This window comes from Macrotis lagotis, chromosome X, assembly GCF_037893015.1.
Source record: "Macrotis lagotis isolate mMagLag1 chromosome X, bilby.v1.9.chrom.fasta, whole genome shotgun sequence".
Classification (NCBI taxonomy): Eukaryota; Metazoa; Chordata; class Mammalia; order Peramelemorphia; family Peramelidae; genus Macrotis; species Macrotis lagotis.
The window spans coordinates 670,954,683-670,968,280 of record NC_133666.1 but is presented as its reverse complement, the minus strand read 5'-3'; the positions used below and the strand labels follow the sequence as shown (position 1 = coordinate 670,968,280).

Here is a 13,598-nt window from a genome sequence, read left to right as displayed (position 1 = left end):
CCCGGGTTCAGGGGGCCCCTAGGAAGGTCCGCGGCCCGGCCGGGGCGCCCCACGAGGTGGAGCCCCGTCAGCCATCTTCCTCGGCTCCCGGGCCCGCCGCGGCCTGCACGCGCCCCGCCGCGGCGGGCGGGGAGCCCCGGGGCGGCGGGCGGCCCCTCGGCGCGGCGCCCCGGCCCCCCGCGCCCCCGCGCCGCCACGCACCGTTGGAGCCCCAGCGCTCCTTGAGCTTCTTGACCTGCTCCAGGCTCAGCCCGGTGCTCTCGTTGACGCCGAAGTAGCCCAGCACCTCCTCCACCGTCTTGGTGTGCGCGTTCTCCATGGCTGCCGAGCCCCAGCCCGGGCCCGCCCGGGGCCGCCCGCGACTGCTCCCGGCCCGCTAGGGCGCGCCCGGCCCGGCCCGGCCCGGCTCGGCGCTGGCCGCCCCCCGCCCCCCGCAGCGGCGCCGCGGCCGCCGCCTCCGCCGCCTCCTTCCGCTCGATCAGCCCGCGGGCGCCCTCCCCCCGCGGGCCCTCGGCTCGGCGGCTCCGCCCGGGCCCCGCACGGCCCCGCGCCCGCCAACCGCCGCCCGGCCCGGCCCGAGCCCCGCGCCGCGCTCGGCCGCCCGCCGGCAGGCCGGGCCGTGGGCCCCGCGCTCGGCCCGGGCGCTCTCAGCTAGCCGCGGCGGCGCTCGCCCGCTCCGCGGAGGCCCCCGGCCGGAGGGCCGCGGCGGCGCTGACCCGAGGAGGAGACTGCGGCGAAGGCGGCGGCGGCGGGCACGGGAGCGAGCGGCGCGGCGGCGGCGGCGGCGGCGGCAGCGGCGGCGGCGGCGGCTCTAATAGCATTTATTCGCTGCTGCCTCCCCTCTCGCCGCCGCGGCATGTGGACGCCGCTCATTGGCCGAGAGGCACCAGCGCGGCGCCGCCGGCCCGGCCCCGCCCCCGCCCGGCCCCGCCCCCCGCCCGCCGCCCGGCCCCGCCCCTCCCCGCCCGGCTGCAGGCCCCGGATCGAGGCCCCCGGAGCCCGCGGAGCAGGCGCACTGGGGCTGCCGGGCCGAGGCGGGGCCGGGGCCTGCTGCGGAGGGAGCGCGGAAGGCAGGCCGGCAGCGGGCGGCCCGGGGCGGCCGGGCCCTCGGGGGTCGTGGCCCTCCAGGTCGCCCCGGGCCTGCGGGGCCCGGGCTGGTTTTACCGTGTCTCCCGGGCCCCGGACCGGGAGCCCCGCGGGGGCAGGCGCCGGGCCGCAGCGGGAGGGCCGGGGCCTGGCGGCTCCTGGGGAGGCCTTGGGGAAGCCGCCCCGCACCCCGTGGCCGCGGGGCCGGGGGTCCCCTGCCGGCGGCCGCCTGGCTCCGACCCCCGGCCCGGCCCGCGGAGGAGAAGGCAGCACGGCCCCGGGCACTGCGGGCCCCCCAGGCCGGGCCCCGACCTCCCGGGCCGCCTCTCCGGGACTGCTGCCACATGGCGGCCTGGCCCAGAGAGCGGAGCCAGGGCCAGCCCCCGCCCCTTGGGAACCCCAGAGCCTTCTGCCTCTCCTTGTGTCTCTCAAGCGAGGTTGATTCATTTTGAGCTTTCCCTCAATAGCCTCCCCAGTCCATCCAAGGTCGGGCGGGTGGGCAGTGCAGTCCACACCGGGTGGGCAGTGGAGTCTACACCAGAAAGGTCAAGCAGGTAATCAATAGTCTGCACCAGAAAGGTCAAGCAGGTGGACAGTGGAGTCTACACCAGAAAGGTCAAGCAGGTGGGCAGTGGAGTCTACACTGGGTGGTCAGTGGAGTCTACACCAGAAAGGACAAGCGGGTGGGCAGTGGAGTCTACACCAGAAAGGTTAAGCAGGTGGGCAGTGGAGTCTACACCAGAAAGGTCAAGCGGGTGGGCAGTGGAGTCTACACCAGAAAGGTCAAGCGGATGGGCAGTGGAGTCTACACCAGAAAGGTCAAGCAGGTGGACAGTGGAGTCTACACCAGAAAGGTCAAGCAGGTGGGCAGTGGAGTCTACACCAGAAAGGTTAAGCAGGTGGGCAGTGGAGTCTACACCAGAAAGGTTAAGCAGGTGGGCAGTGGAGTCTACACCAGAAAGGTCAAGCGGGTGGGCAGTGGAGTCTACACCAGAAAGGTCAAGCGGGTGGGCAGTGGAGTCTACACCAGAAAGGTCAAGCAGGTGGGCAGTGGAGTCTACACCAGAAAGGACAAGCGGGTGGGCAGTGGAGTCTACACCAGAAAGGTTAAGCAGGTGGGCAGTGGAGTCTACACCAGAAAGGTTAAGCAGGTGGGCAGTGGAGTCTACACCAGAAAGGTCAAGCGGGTGGGCAGTGGAGTCTACACCAGAAAGGTCAAGCAGGTGGGCAGTGGAGTCTACACCAGAAAGGTCAAGCGGGTGGGCATGGAGTCTACACCAGAAAGGTCAAGCAGGTGGGCAGTGGAGTCTACACCAGAAAGGTCAAGCGGGTGGGCATGGAGTCTACACCAGAAAGGTCAAGCGGGTGGGCAGTGGAGTCTACACCAGAAAGGTCAAGTGGGTGGGCATGGAGTCTACACCAGGTGGGCAGTGGAGTCTACACCAGAAAGGTCAAGCGGGTGGGCATGGAGTCTACACCAGAAAGGTCAAGCGGGTGGGCATGGAGTCTACACCAGAAAGGTCAAGCAGGTGGGCAGTGGAGTCTACACCAGAAAGGTCAAGCAGGTGGGCAGTGGAGTCTACACCGGGTGGTCAGTGGAGTAGAAAGGTCAAGCGGGTGGGCATGGAGTCTACACCAGGTGGGCAGTGGAGTCTACACCAGAAAGGTCAAGCAGGTGGGCAGTGGAGTCTACACCAGAAAGGTCAAGCGGGTGGGCATGGAGTCTACACCAGGTGGGCAGTGGAGTCTACAGAAAGGTCAAGTGGGTGGGCAGTGGAGTCTACACCAGAGCTCAGCTTCTGTCTACAAATTTAGTGCTTGTTCCTTGTGTCTGCAAGAATTTGAAATCTGCCTCCAACCTGGGGGATGATGGAGGTGGACCTTCATCATTCCCCCTATGCCAGCTTCTGCAGAAAAGCCACAAAAGCCAAATGAGAGCACTTTTTATGTGATCCTCAGACCCAGAATGCACCAATTAGCAAGTGCTTATGAAGTACCTTTTCTATGAGGGTAAAAAGACAAAGCTGAAACACTTCCTGTGCTCATGGAGTTAGGCAAGGTGGTTGGGATCAAGCCCTGTTTGCAAAGGAGTTAGCTCAGGTTCAGGGTCTGAGAGATGATCCAGATCTCACACCTAGGGAGTTGGGGAGCTCAGACTAGACTCAATCTCAATGGGGTTCTTTTTTCCACTACATCATTGAGGGTGGGGTTAGGGTGAGGTAAGGAATAAAGGCATTACCTTCCTCTTGTGCTTCTTATAGGTAGAATTTTTATGCATATTGTCTCTCCCATTATAAGGTGAGTCAGGAACAGCTAGGTAGTACATTGGATAAAGTCCTAGCCCTTAAATCAGGGGTCCCTGAATTCAAATTTGGCTTCTGATGCTTCCTAGGTATGTGAGTGACCCTGGACAAAATGGGAATTCGGCTTTTTTGCCTTTCTCTTCTCAGCAGTTACATGCCTGGAATATGGTAAATGCTTAATGTTTGTTGACTTACTGATGGCGACCCAATATTACTCTGGTACTAAAGATATGAACAGAGAGAAATACTAGAGAATGTAGTTTGAGGAGATGAGATGAATCACAAGAAAATGCTATCTAAATGTCAATTTTTTTTTGCAAGGCAAATGGGGTTAAGTGGCTTGCCCAAGGTCACACAGCTAGGTAATAATTAAATGTCTGAGGTCATATTTGAACTCAGGTCCTCCTGACTCCAGGGCCCGTGCTTTATCCACTGTGCCACCTAGCCGCCCCTAAATGTCAATTTTAAGGGAGATAAATTGCTTCGTGTAGTCTTATCTGTATTTCACAACAAATCTGTAAGTTAAGTACTACAGCTATTAATACCCCATTTTACAGTTGAGAAATCAGGTTCAGTAGATTAAATAATTTGCCCATGATCACAGTTTCGGAGGGAACCTGGGACTTGCCTGAGTCCAACTCTGATGGGCTTGCAAATATACCACGCCCCCCTCAGGAAGATGGAAGAGATAAAGAATTACCTAGGGGCCCTGTCTGGAGGAAGTTCAAAGACTGACCACTGAGTCATCTGACCGTAGTTCATTTCCTCGGGAAATCTCTGAGAATATTCATTTTTTGAGAAGAACCATACCTAGTGGGTGTTCAAATGATTTAGATAACTTTAGAGGTTGCCTACTACAAACCAGTTTAGAAATGAAAACAGATCCAGGGAGGTTAAGAGACCTGTTCACTACTACCTCTAATTACCAGGCACTGCTTGATCACAGAATTCTCTGAACTAAGGTGCCTGGGTTGAAAATCAGTAAGGCCATGGGAGGTGGAAAAGTAAGAAAGGGAAGTGCTCTCCTGGGGGCAGTAGTCCCACTGTCCTTTACCCTGGTCAGGCCACATCTGCGGTATTATGTTCAGTTTGGGGTATCACATTTTAGGCAGGACATTGATATGCTGTTTGGAGGAGGACAGCCAGCAGGAAATAGAACCTTGTCCCATGAGAATTGGTTGAAGGAACTAGGCCTGTTTAACCCAGAGAAGACTTAGCAGGGACTTGATAACATGTCTGCTGAAATAGCTGATGACCAAGAAGAGGGAATACATTTGTTCTCCTTGGTTCCAGAAGGCAGACCTAGAGAGGCAGGAACAGAAAGAAGTTTCCTCTTAGGGGTGGTTAGGTAGAGCAGTGGATAAAGCACTGGCTTTGGAGTCAGGAGGACCTGGGTTCAAAGCCGGTCTGAAACAATAATTACCTAGCTGTGCGGCCTTGGGCAAGCCACTTAATCCTATTTGCCTTGCAAAAAACCTAAAAAAAAAAGTTTCCTCTTAATGAAAAACTAAGAGTTGTCCAAAAGGGGGATGGTCTGCTCCAGGAGTCATGGAGTCCCCCATCCTTTTTTTTTTCTTTTTTGCAAGGCAATGGGGCTAAGTGGCTTGCCCAGGGCCACACAGCTAGGTAATTATTAAGTATGTGAGGCCATATTTGAACTCAGGTCCTCCTGACTCCAAGGCTGGTGCTCTATCCAACTGGGCCACCTAGCCACCCCTATCCCCTATCATCTTGAAGAGGAGGATGGACATCAAAGTGGGGATTCTTGGAATACAGGCAGATTTGGATGGCCCCTGAAGTCTTTTCCAACTCTGAAAAGCCTGTGATCAGCCTCGGTCCATTCCTGAACAAGAGTCTTTAGGGACTGTAACATATCTGACCCTTAATGGGAGGGAGTCCACTGTTCCTGAGGCAGCTCGTTCTTCTTTGGATACCACTAGTGATTAGAAAGTTTTTCCAGGCATTCCTCCTAAACTTAACACCTCTTTGCAACTTCCACCTACTTGGTTTTGCCTTCTGGGACCAAAGAGAAGTTTTATCCTTCTTATCATACTCCTTCCCCACCCCCTCACCTGTCCTATTATATCTGCTGTTTTGGAAGTATTCTGATGTGGTAGAATTGAAATCTAAAATCTGCAAACCAGTATTTGAATCTCCCCTCTGTTCTATACTAATGTGGCCTCAGGCAAGTTAACTCAGTGGGCCGCCATATAAAAGCCCCTTAAAAAGAATTGCACTCTGCCTGGTGAGGGTTAATGAATACTTTCCTGGCAAAAGAAAAGGGGAAAGTAGCATAGTAATTTATTATTATTTTTAACTCCCACACTTGGTCTTATGATACCACTTGTCTATATTAGAAATCACAGGTTGTGATCTGGGAACTTTTAAATAGCTATTGGAGTAGCATTGAATGTCTGAATACTTAGTTCTCAGCAGCTCCAGGGTTGGGAAGATGGAGGCACAGATGCCATAATGTTAGATATATTTTCTTTTCTTTCACTTTCTCCAACAGGGGAAAGGAGGGCCATTTTGCTCTAAAGCCTACACTTTAGCTGCAGATATTTTGTTCACATATCCTTTACAAAACCCACGTCTCCCCAACATAAAGAAAGTTCCCCAAATATAAAGGAGTTACACCATTTAACTGGGGGTGGAGAGGAGGGTCCTCTGCATTGAATCTAGGAACAAAATATGTGCAGATTAGGTTTTCAGAGATGAGCAGCTTTCTTGCAGCAGGTTGCCAAAGCAAAGCATTGTCTATCTATAGAGACAAGAACACACCCTGAGTGGAGCCCAGCTGCCCCAGAGAGTTCAGCCTGAGGACTGGAAACAGCTTAATTCCTCCAGCCAGATGCAGGTCACATTGCACTGCCCAGCTGAAAGAATCATGCACGTCATCTCATTTCGTTATTTCCAAGGAGTGGAGGCTGGCATGAAGTTTTGATTGATACCTGGAAGAAGATTAAAAAAAAAAAACCCAACAACCATGAAGCAAGCAAACAAAAATTCTTGTGTATGGTAATGCACCAGGTGAAGCAAGGTGGAAACTGGTTGGGTCACAGCCATGGAGCAACTTCCCGTGATTGTTTCAGTGTTGCACTTGAAGGGCTAATGGCTATTTTCTTTGGTAAAGCACATTCACACCGTGTGTAGCCAATCCTAGTCATCTCTTCTGGTGCTACTAGAAATAGAAGAGTATTACATATTTTAGGCATTGTGGAACTTAGAAGGAAAGTGCTTTCTAAACCCAAAGGCCTAGAGAGTTGTGGGATTTGTATGTAAATTATTTTATTATTACATTTCTCCTTCTTCAGGCTGAACTAAGATCTAATGATCTCACTTCTGTGATACCCCCCTTTACTTCAATATCCTTATCTGATAGGGAGTCTTTTCTAATTATCTACATAGATCAATAAGATTTTATAGTAATTTATATTAATAGCTGCTCTTTATATTAAAGTTTGAAAATCATTGTATGTATTGTTTGATATGATCTTTACAACAACTTTGTGCAAGTATTTTTGCCCTTAATTTTCAGCTAAGGAAAATGAGGCTCAAAGAGGTCCCACAGTAAGTGTGAGTCGGTATTTGTACTCTCCAAGTCCAAATCTGGCACTCTATTTTTCAGGCTATCTGCAATGCAGAAGCCTCTGACCATTTACCTCAGATTGAAATCAATCCCTCGCTAGTTGAAATTCCAACTGAAGAAGAGATTTTGAATACTATTAGGCTCCTTTCATGTGGCAAAACAACTGGGACTGATTCTATTCCAGGTTATACCTTAGGAGTTCAAGGATGCCTCCGTTGGCCATCTTTTTAAAGGTATAGATTATCCTGTGACAGTCCCAGGAGGGTCTTTCTCTCAGTCACTGCTGATAAGATTCTTGCCAGAGTCCTCAGTAGGCTGATCCTTAAACCTGAAAGATGGTCATCTACCTAAGAACAGGTGAGACTTCAGAAAGGGCTGAGGAATTTAGGTGATACTGTGTTTGATGCCCGGTAGATGCTAGGAGCAGAACAGAGGTCTGTACACAACATTTGTAGATTTGACCAAGATCTTTGATATGTAATTATGGGAAATTATCAAACCTTGGTCACCTAGAGTTCTTCAGGACTGTCAATTTGCCAGTGTTGTAGACAGTGGATAATGCCTCCCACTTTCCCAGTCACCAGTGGAGTCAAACAAGGCTATGTGCTTGCTCCCATGCTATTTAGCATGATGTTTTCAGTCTTTTTGGCAAATGCCTTCAATGAGGATGAACACAGCATATTGGTCAACTACTGAATTGATGGAAAATTCTTCAAAAGGCTACAAGCCAAAGACTAAAATGGACGGAATTTTAGTGTTTGATTTTTTTTTTTTTTGCTGGCAGATGATTGTATACTCAAAGCAGCCTCTGAAGATGCAACAAAGTATGGGTCAATTCTTCTGCTAACGCCAAGAAAACACAGGTGTTCCATCAGCCAGCACCACGCCATCCAGATGTAGAAGTATCAGTTATAACAAATGGAGAAGTTTTGAATGCTGTGTTCAGTGACCTTGGCAATATACTTTCCAGGGATGTGCACATTGATGATGTGGTTGACACATGCATTACCAGAGTTAGCTTAGGGCTTGGGAGGCTCCAAAAGAAGGTCTGGAGAGAAACGGAAGGTCTACCGAGCCATTGTGCTGACCCTCTTTGCTGTATGTTAGTTATGAACCTGGACAGTATGCCATCGCCATGGCAGGAAACTAAATTGCTTCCACTGGATTGTCTTAGGAAGATTCTGAGGATCATCTGGTGGGATAAGATAGACATTGAAGTCCTTTTTAAACTGCCAAACATTCAAATTCTACTATAGAAAGCACAGCTCTCATAGACTGGTCAAGTTATTCAAATGCTAAATGTATGCTTACCTAAAAGCCTTATTTTATGGAGAACTCATACAAAGCAAGTGCTGACACGGCTGTAAGAAAAAGCAAAACAACGACACTTTCAGGGTCTCTCTCTTAAGAACGTTGGAACTGAATGTGTGTCACAGGACTGCCCAGCAGGGCATACCCTCACCACAAAAGGTGCTGGGCTCTATGAGCAAAATAGAATTGAAATAGCTTTAAAAAAATGAGATATGCAAATTCAGAGAATCCACCCTAAGTGATCACATGGACTATTTGTGTCTAACCTGAGGTAGAGCATTCTGAACTCATTTGGCTCTGATCAGCCTCAGTCACACACACTGTGAATTGACTAACATACTGAAGTCATGTTGGTATTCTTTGAGAATGAAGGACAACTGACCAACCAATTTTAGACTACCTGGTTGCCCCATTTATTAATTGTCTATTATTTGCAAGACATTGTGCTAAGCTCTGGGAACACATTCTGTCAAGGGCAGGAAGTAAGACAAAGACAACATGTAAACATCATAGGACCATAGTTCAAGAACTGGAAGTGACCCTTGGAGGTGATCCAGTCCAACCCCCTGTATCCAAAGTTACATATAAATTTAGAAGAAATCAGAAACTGTGACCCCAAATCCAGGGCTCATTCCCCTATGTCATGCTGCTGCTACTGAAAGGCATACATGGCACTTTGAGGTTTGCAAAACTCTTTATGAATATATTCAATTCTGGTTTTAAAATTTTGATCCTATAAAAATGAAGATTGATATGACCATAATAATAATAAAAATAGTAACAACATAATGATAAGCGAAACCCCCAAATATTCTCGTGTATTTATCAAATTGCACTGAAACTGGAGCATCAGAACAGGCAAAACTGTTGCTCAAAACTATCCAGATTTATATAACATCAATCCAAAAACATTTAAGACTGACATTTTAAAAAAAATTATTTTTATTTTCAATTCCAAATTCTCTTCCTCCACTTCCTTACCCATTGAGAAGACAAGAAATATGATAGCAATCATACCTATGAAGTCATGCAAAACATTTCCACATTAGCTATGTTGCAAGAGAAAAAAAAAAGAAAGTGTGAAAAAATGCCTCAGTTCTGCACTCAGAGTTCATCAGTTCTCTCTCTGGCAAAGAATGCCATTTTTTTTTTATGTATCCTTTGGAATTATCACTGACATGTTGATCAGAGTAACTTAAGTCTTTCATAGTTTATTTAATTTTTTTTATTTTTTTAAGGCAATGGGGTTAAGTGACTTGCCCAAGGTCACACAGCTAATCAATTAGATTTGAGCTCAGGTATTCCTGACTCCGGGAGTCAGTGCTCTATCCACTGCACCACCTAGCTGCCCCTAGGTTTTTTCTAAAACTGTCCCTTTTATCATTTTTTTTACAGTACAATAGGATTCTATCACATTAATATACCCCAACTTGTCCAGCCATTCCCCAGTTGTTGGACATCCTCTTTTTTTTTTTGTAGGTTTTTGTGAGGCAAATGGGGTTAAGTGGCTTGCCCAAGACCACACAGCTAGGTCATTATTAAGTGTCTGAGATCAGATTTGAACCCAGGTACTCCTGACTCCAGGGCCAGTGCTTAATCAACATTGTGCTACCTAGCCACCCTGTTGGACATCCTCTTAAGTTTCTAATTCTTTGCCACCACAAAAAAAAAAGAGCTGCTATAAGCATTTTTGTATATATATAGATCCTTTTTATTTGATCTCCTTGAGATACAGACCTAGTAGTAGTATTACTGGGTCAAAGGTTATGCACAGTTTGATAACTCTTTGAGCATAGTTCTACATTGTTTTCTAGAATGGTTAGATCAGTGTACAACACCACCAACAAGGCATTAGTGTTCCAATTTTTCCCCATCTTTTCCAACATTTATCATTTTCTGTCATGTTAGCCAATCTGATAGGATGTGAAGTGGTGGTGCCTCAGAATTGTTTCAGTGTGTATTTCTCTAATCAGTATTGGTTTACAGCATTTGTTCATATGACTCTAGATAGCTTTGATTTCTTTATTTGAAAACTGCCTTTTCATATCTTTTGACCATTTACCAATTGGGGGAGTGGTTCTTATTGTTATAAATTTGGCTCAGTTTCCTATCTGTTTGAGAAATGAGACCTTTATCAAAGAAACTCACTTTAGTTTTCTGCTTTCTTTAAAATCTTGGCTGAATTAGTTTTGTTTGTGCAACATCTTTTTAGTTTAACGTAATCAAAATGATTCATTTTACCTCTTGTGATCCTATATCTCTTTTTGGATGACGAACTCTTCCCTTATCCAAAGATATGATAGGTAGCTTTTTTTCCATCCTCCCAGAATTTCCTTATAATATCAGTCCTTATATCTAAATCATGTACCCATTTTGAGCTTATCTTGGCATGTGGTGTGAGATATTGGTCTTAAGAGTGACATTTTTAGATAGTTGTTGATGTACCTCAAATAATTAAAAAAGCTTTCCAAATATAGAGACCTAGCGTAAGATACTAAAATCTTGTGGGAGTAGGAGATATCCTATAATACCCCTCATCTCTATCATCCTGTATGATCTGGAAGTTGTGTCATAGAAGCTGAAGAAGATCAGTTTATTTCTCAGGACTCCGTAAGTATTCACTCACCCAAAGCAGTCATTTATATCCATCTCTTTAATAACCTCAAAATCATTAGATTATACATACAAGAAGAGCACGTTAGCAAGTCAGCAAGCATTTTTTTTTTTTTGTATGTCTGGTATTATGCTAGATAGCAAATGGCAAGAGAGTAACTTGTTCTACCTGAACTCTATTAAAAAAGATGAGAGAATTAGATAACAATAACAATAAAAAACCTAGCAGAGTAAATTAGAATAATTTAGGAATGGAAAGAGGTACCTATTATGCCTGCTATTGGAACTGTCCCAAGGATGCTTTCCGTGATTCTATAGAAGACGTCCCTTACATTTCAGTATTTTAATTTAGCTACAAAAGGTAGTTATTTTATCCAGCAGTGCTATTAATTATCTGTAGAACATTAAATGTAAAAGAACAAGACCAGTCTAGTAACTTGGCTTGGGTCTGATCTGTCAGAACTCCACTGAAAAGACAAGAATGGGATAATAACTGACAATTACCTGGCTCTTTAAGAGAGCATTGTGAAGTGCATTTCAGGTGTTACTTCATTTGATCTCAACCATCCTGGGGGGCATTATTATCCCCACTTGACTGATGAGAAAACTGAGGCTCAGTAAGTCTAAGGGGAAAGGAAGGATCATAGTTGCAGGACTAGAAAGGATCTAAAGGACTATTTAGTTCAATCTTTTCATTTTACAGACAAGGGAACTGAGATCCACAGTTAACCACAGAGGTTAAGTGATTTTCTGGGTGACACAGTGGATAGAACTGAGGGCATCTGGTCTTAACTACTTACTGTGTGGCTCTGGGAAAGTTGTCCAATCTTCTGTTTAAGTTTCTTCATCTATAAAAATGGAGTTAATTATATAACTTATTTCTCAAAGTATTAGGCCCTTTGACAGCCTTAGAGTGCTATTTAAATGCTAGGTATTATTATGTGACTTGCCCATGGTTATGTAACTTGTGTTACCAGGATTTTGAATTTGGGTTACCAGGATTTTGAACTTGGGTCTCTTCTGACTTCTGGTCCAGCATGCTTTCCCCTATTACCCCCACATCCCTCTACAGTTTTTTAAACAATAGATACCGACCTATCTCTGGGACCATATTTGAAGCCCGCCATTTTTTAAAAACACATCTTCTAAGGATGCTTTGTGGCTACAGATCACATAACACAATAATTTCACTTGGATTACAATCCTAGGTGACCCATGAGGCAATGACAAGACACATGGTGGGCATAAGGAAGTTGCAACTTACTATCACCAATGAATTGTGCTCATACTATTTAAAAACTATCATTCAGGACATGATAACTGACTTCATAAAGGTCTGCAAAGAGTTTTTACAAACATTATCTCAGTTGATCCACACTAGAATTCAGTACTTTAGGTATTACCATTCCCATTTTTACAGATGAGGAAAATGAGACTGACAGGTATGATGTGACTTGTCCATGGTTATGTAAATAGCTAGTTTTAGAAGAGGGATTTGAATCCAAGTCTCAACGTCTATTACTTTATCCATAATGCCCTAATACCACTCATGTTATTACACCTGGAATTGGAAAAGAAGGAGGAATTTTAGCAAAGTTGCAGGTTATAAAATAAACCCCCATAAATCCTCAACTTTCCTATATATGACTAGCAAGAAACAGCAGGAAGAGCTAGAAAGAGAAATTCCATTCAAAGTAACCACAGACAGTGTAAAATACTTGGGAGTCTATTTGCCAAGACAGACTCAGAATCATTTTGAAAACAATTATAAAACACTTCTCACACAAATTAAATCAGATTTAAATAACTGGGCAAATATCAACTGCTCATGGATAGGTAGAGCTAATATAATAAAAATGACAATTCTACCAAAACTAAACTATCTGTTTAGTGCCCTACCAATCAAAATTCCAAAAAATTAATGAGCTAGAAAAAATTGTAAGTAAATTCATATGGAGAAATAAAAAGTCAAGAATTGCCAGGAGCTTAATGAAAAAAAATGCAAACGAAGGTGGCTTAGCACTACCCGATCTAAAATTATATTATAAAGCATCAGTCATCAAAACTGCTTGGTATTGGCTAAGAAATAGAGTGGTGGACCAGTGGAATAGACTAGGTGTAAAAGCAGGAGAGGATTATAGTAATCTGCTGTTTGATAAACCCAACGAGTCCGGCCACTGGGATAAAAACTCCCTCTTTGATAAAAACTGCTGGGATAATTGGAAGTTAGTATGGAAGAAACTTAGATTAGACCAACACCTCACACCCTTTACCAAGATAAGATCCAAATGGTTACAGGACATAGACATAAAAAACAATACTATAAGCAAATTAGAAGATCAAGGACTAGTCTACCTGTCAGATCTATGGAAAGGGGAACAGTTTATGACTAAGGAAGAGTTGGAGAACATCATTAAAAACCAATTAGATGATTTCGATTACATTAAATTAAAAAGTTTTTGCACAGATAAAACCAATGTAATCAAGATCAAAAGAAAAGTAGTAAATTGGGAAACAATCTTTACAGCTAATGATTCTGACAAAGGACTCATTTCTAAAATATACAGAGAATTGAGTCATATTTTTAAAACAAAAGCCATTCCCCAATTGACAAATGGTCAAAGGATATGCAAAGGCAATTTACAGATGAGGAGATCAAAGCAATCCATAGCCATATGAAAAAATGCTCTAAATCA

General features: G+C 45.8%; 1 protein-coding gene across 1 annotated transcript in view; it reads right to left on the bottom strand.

The window, feature by feature from the left end:
* Positions 1-412, bottom strand: part of ATP2A2 (ATPase sarcoplasmic/endoplasmic reticulum Ca2+ transporting 2) — a 49,131-nt gene extending 48,719 nt beyond the window's left edge. The window contains exon 1 of the mRNA XM_074205637.1: positions 202-412. Within this exon, the coding sequence (XP_074061738.1) occupies positions 202-319 (118 nt within the window). The 5' untranslated portion in view covers positions 320-412. The remainder of the gene's footprint in view (positions 1-201) is intronic.
* Between the last annotated feature and the right edge of the window lie 13,186 nt (positions 413-13,598).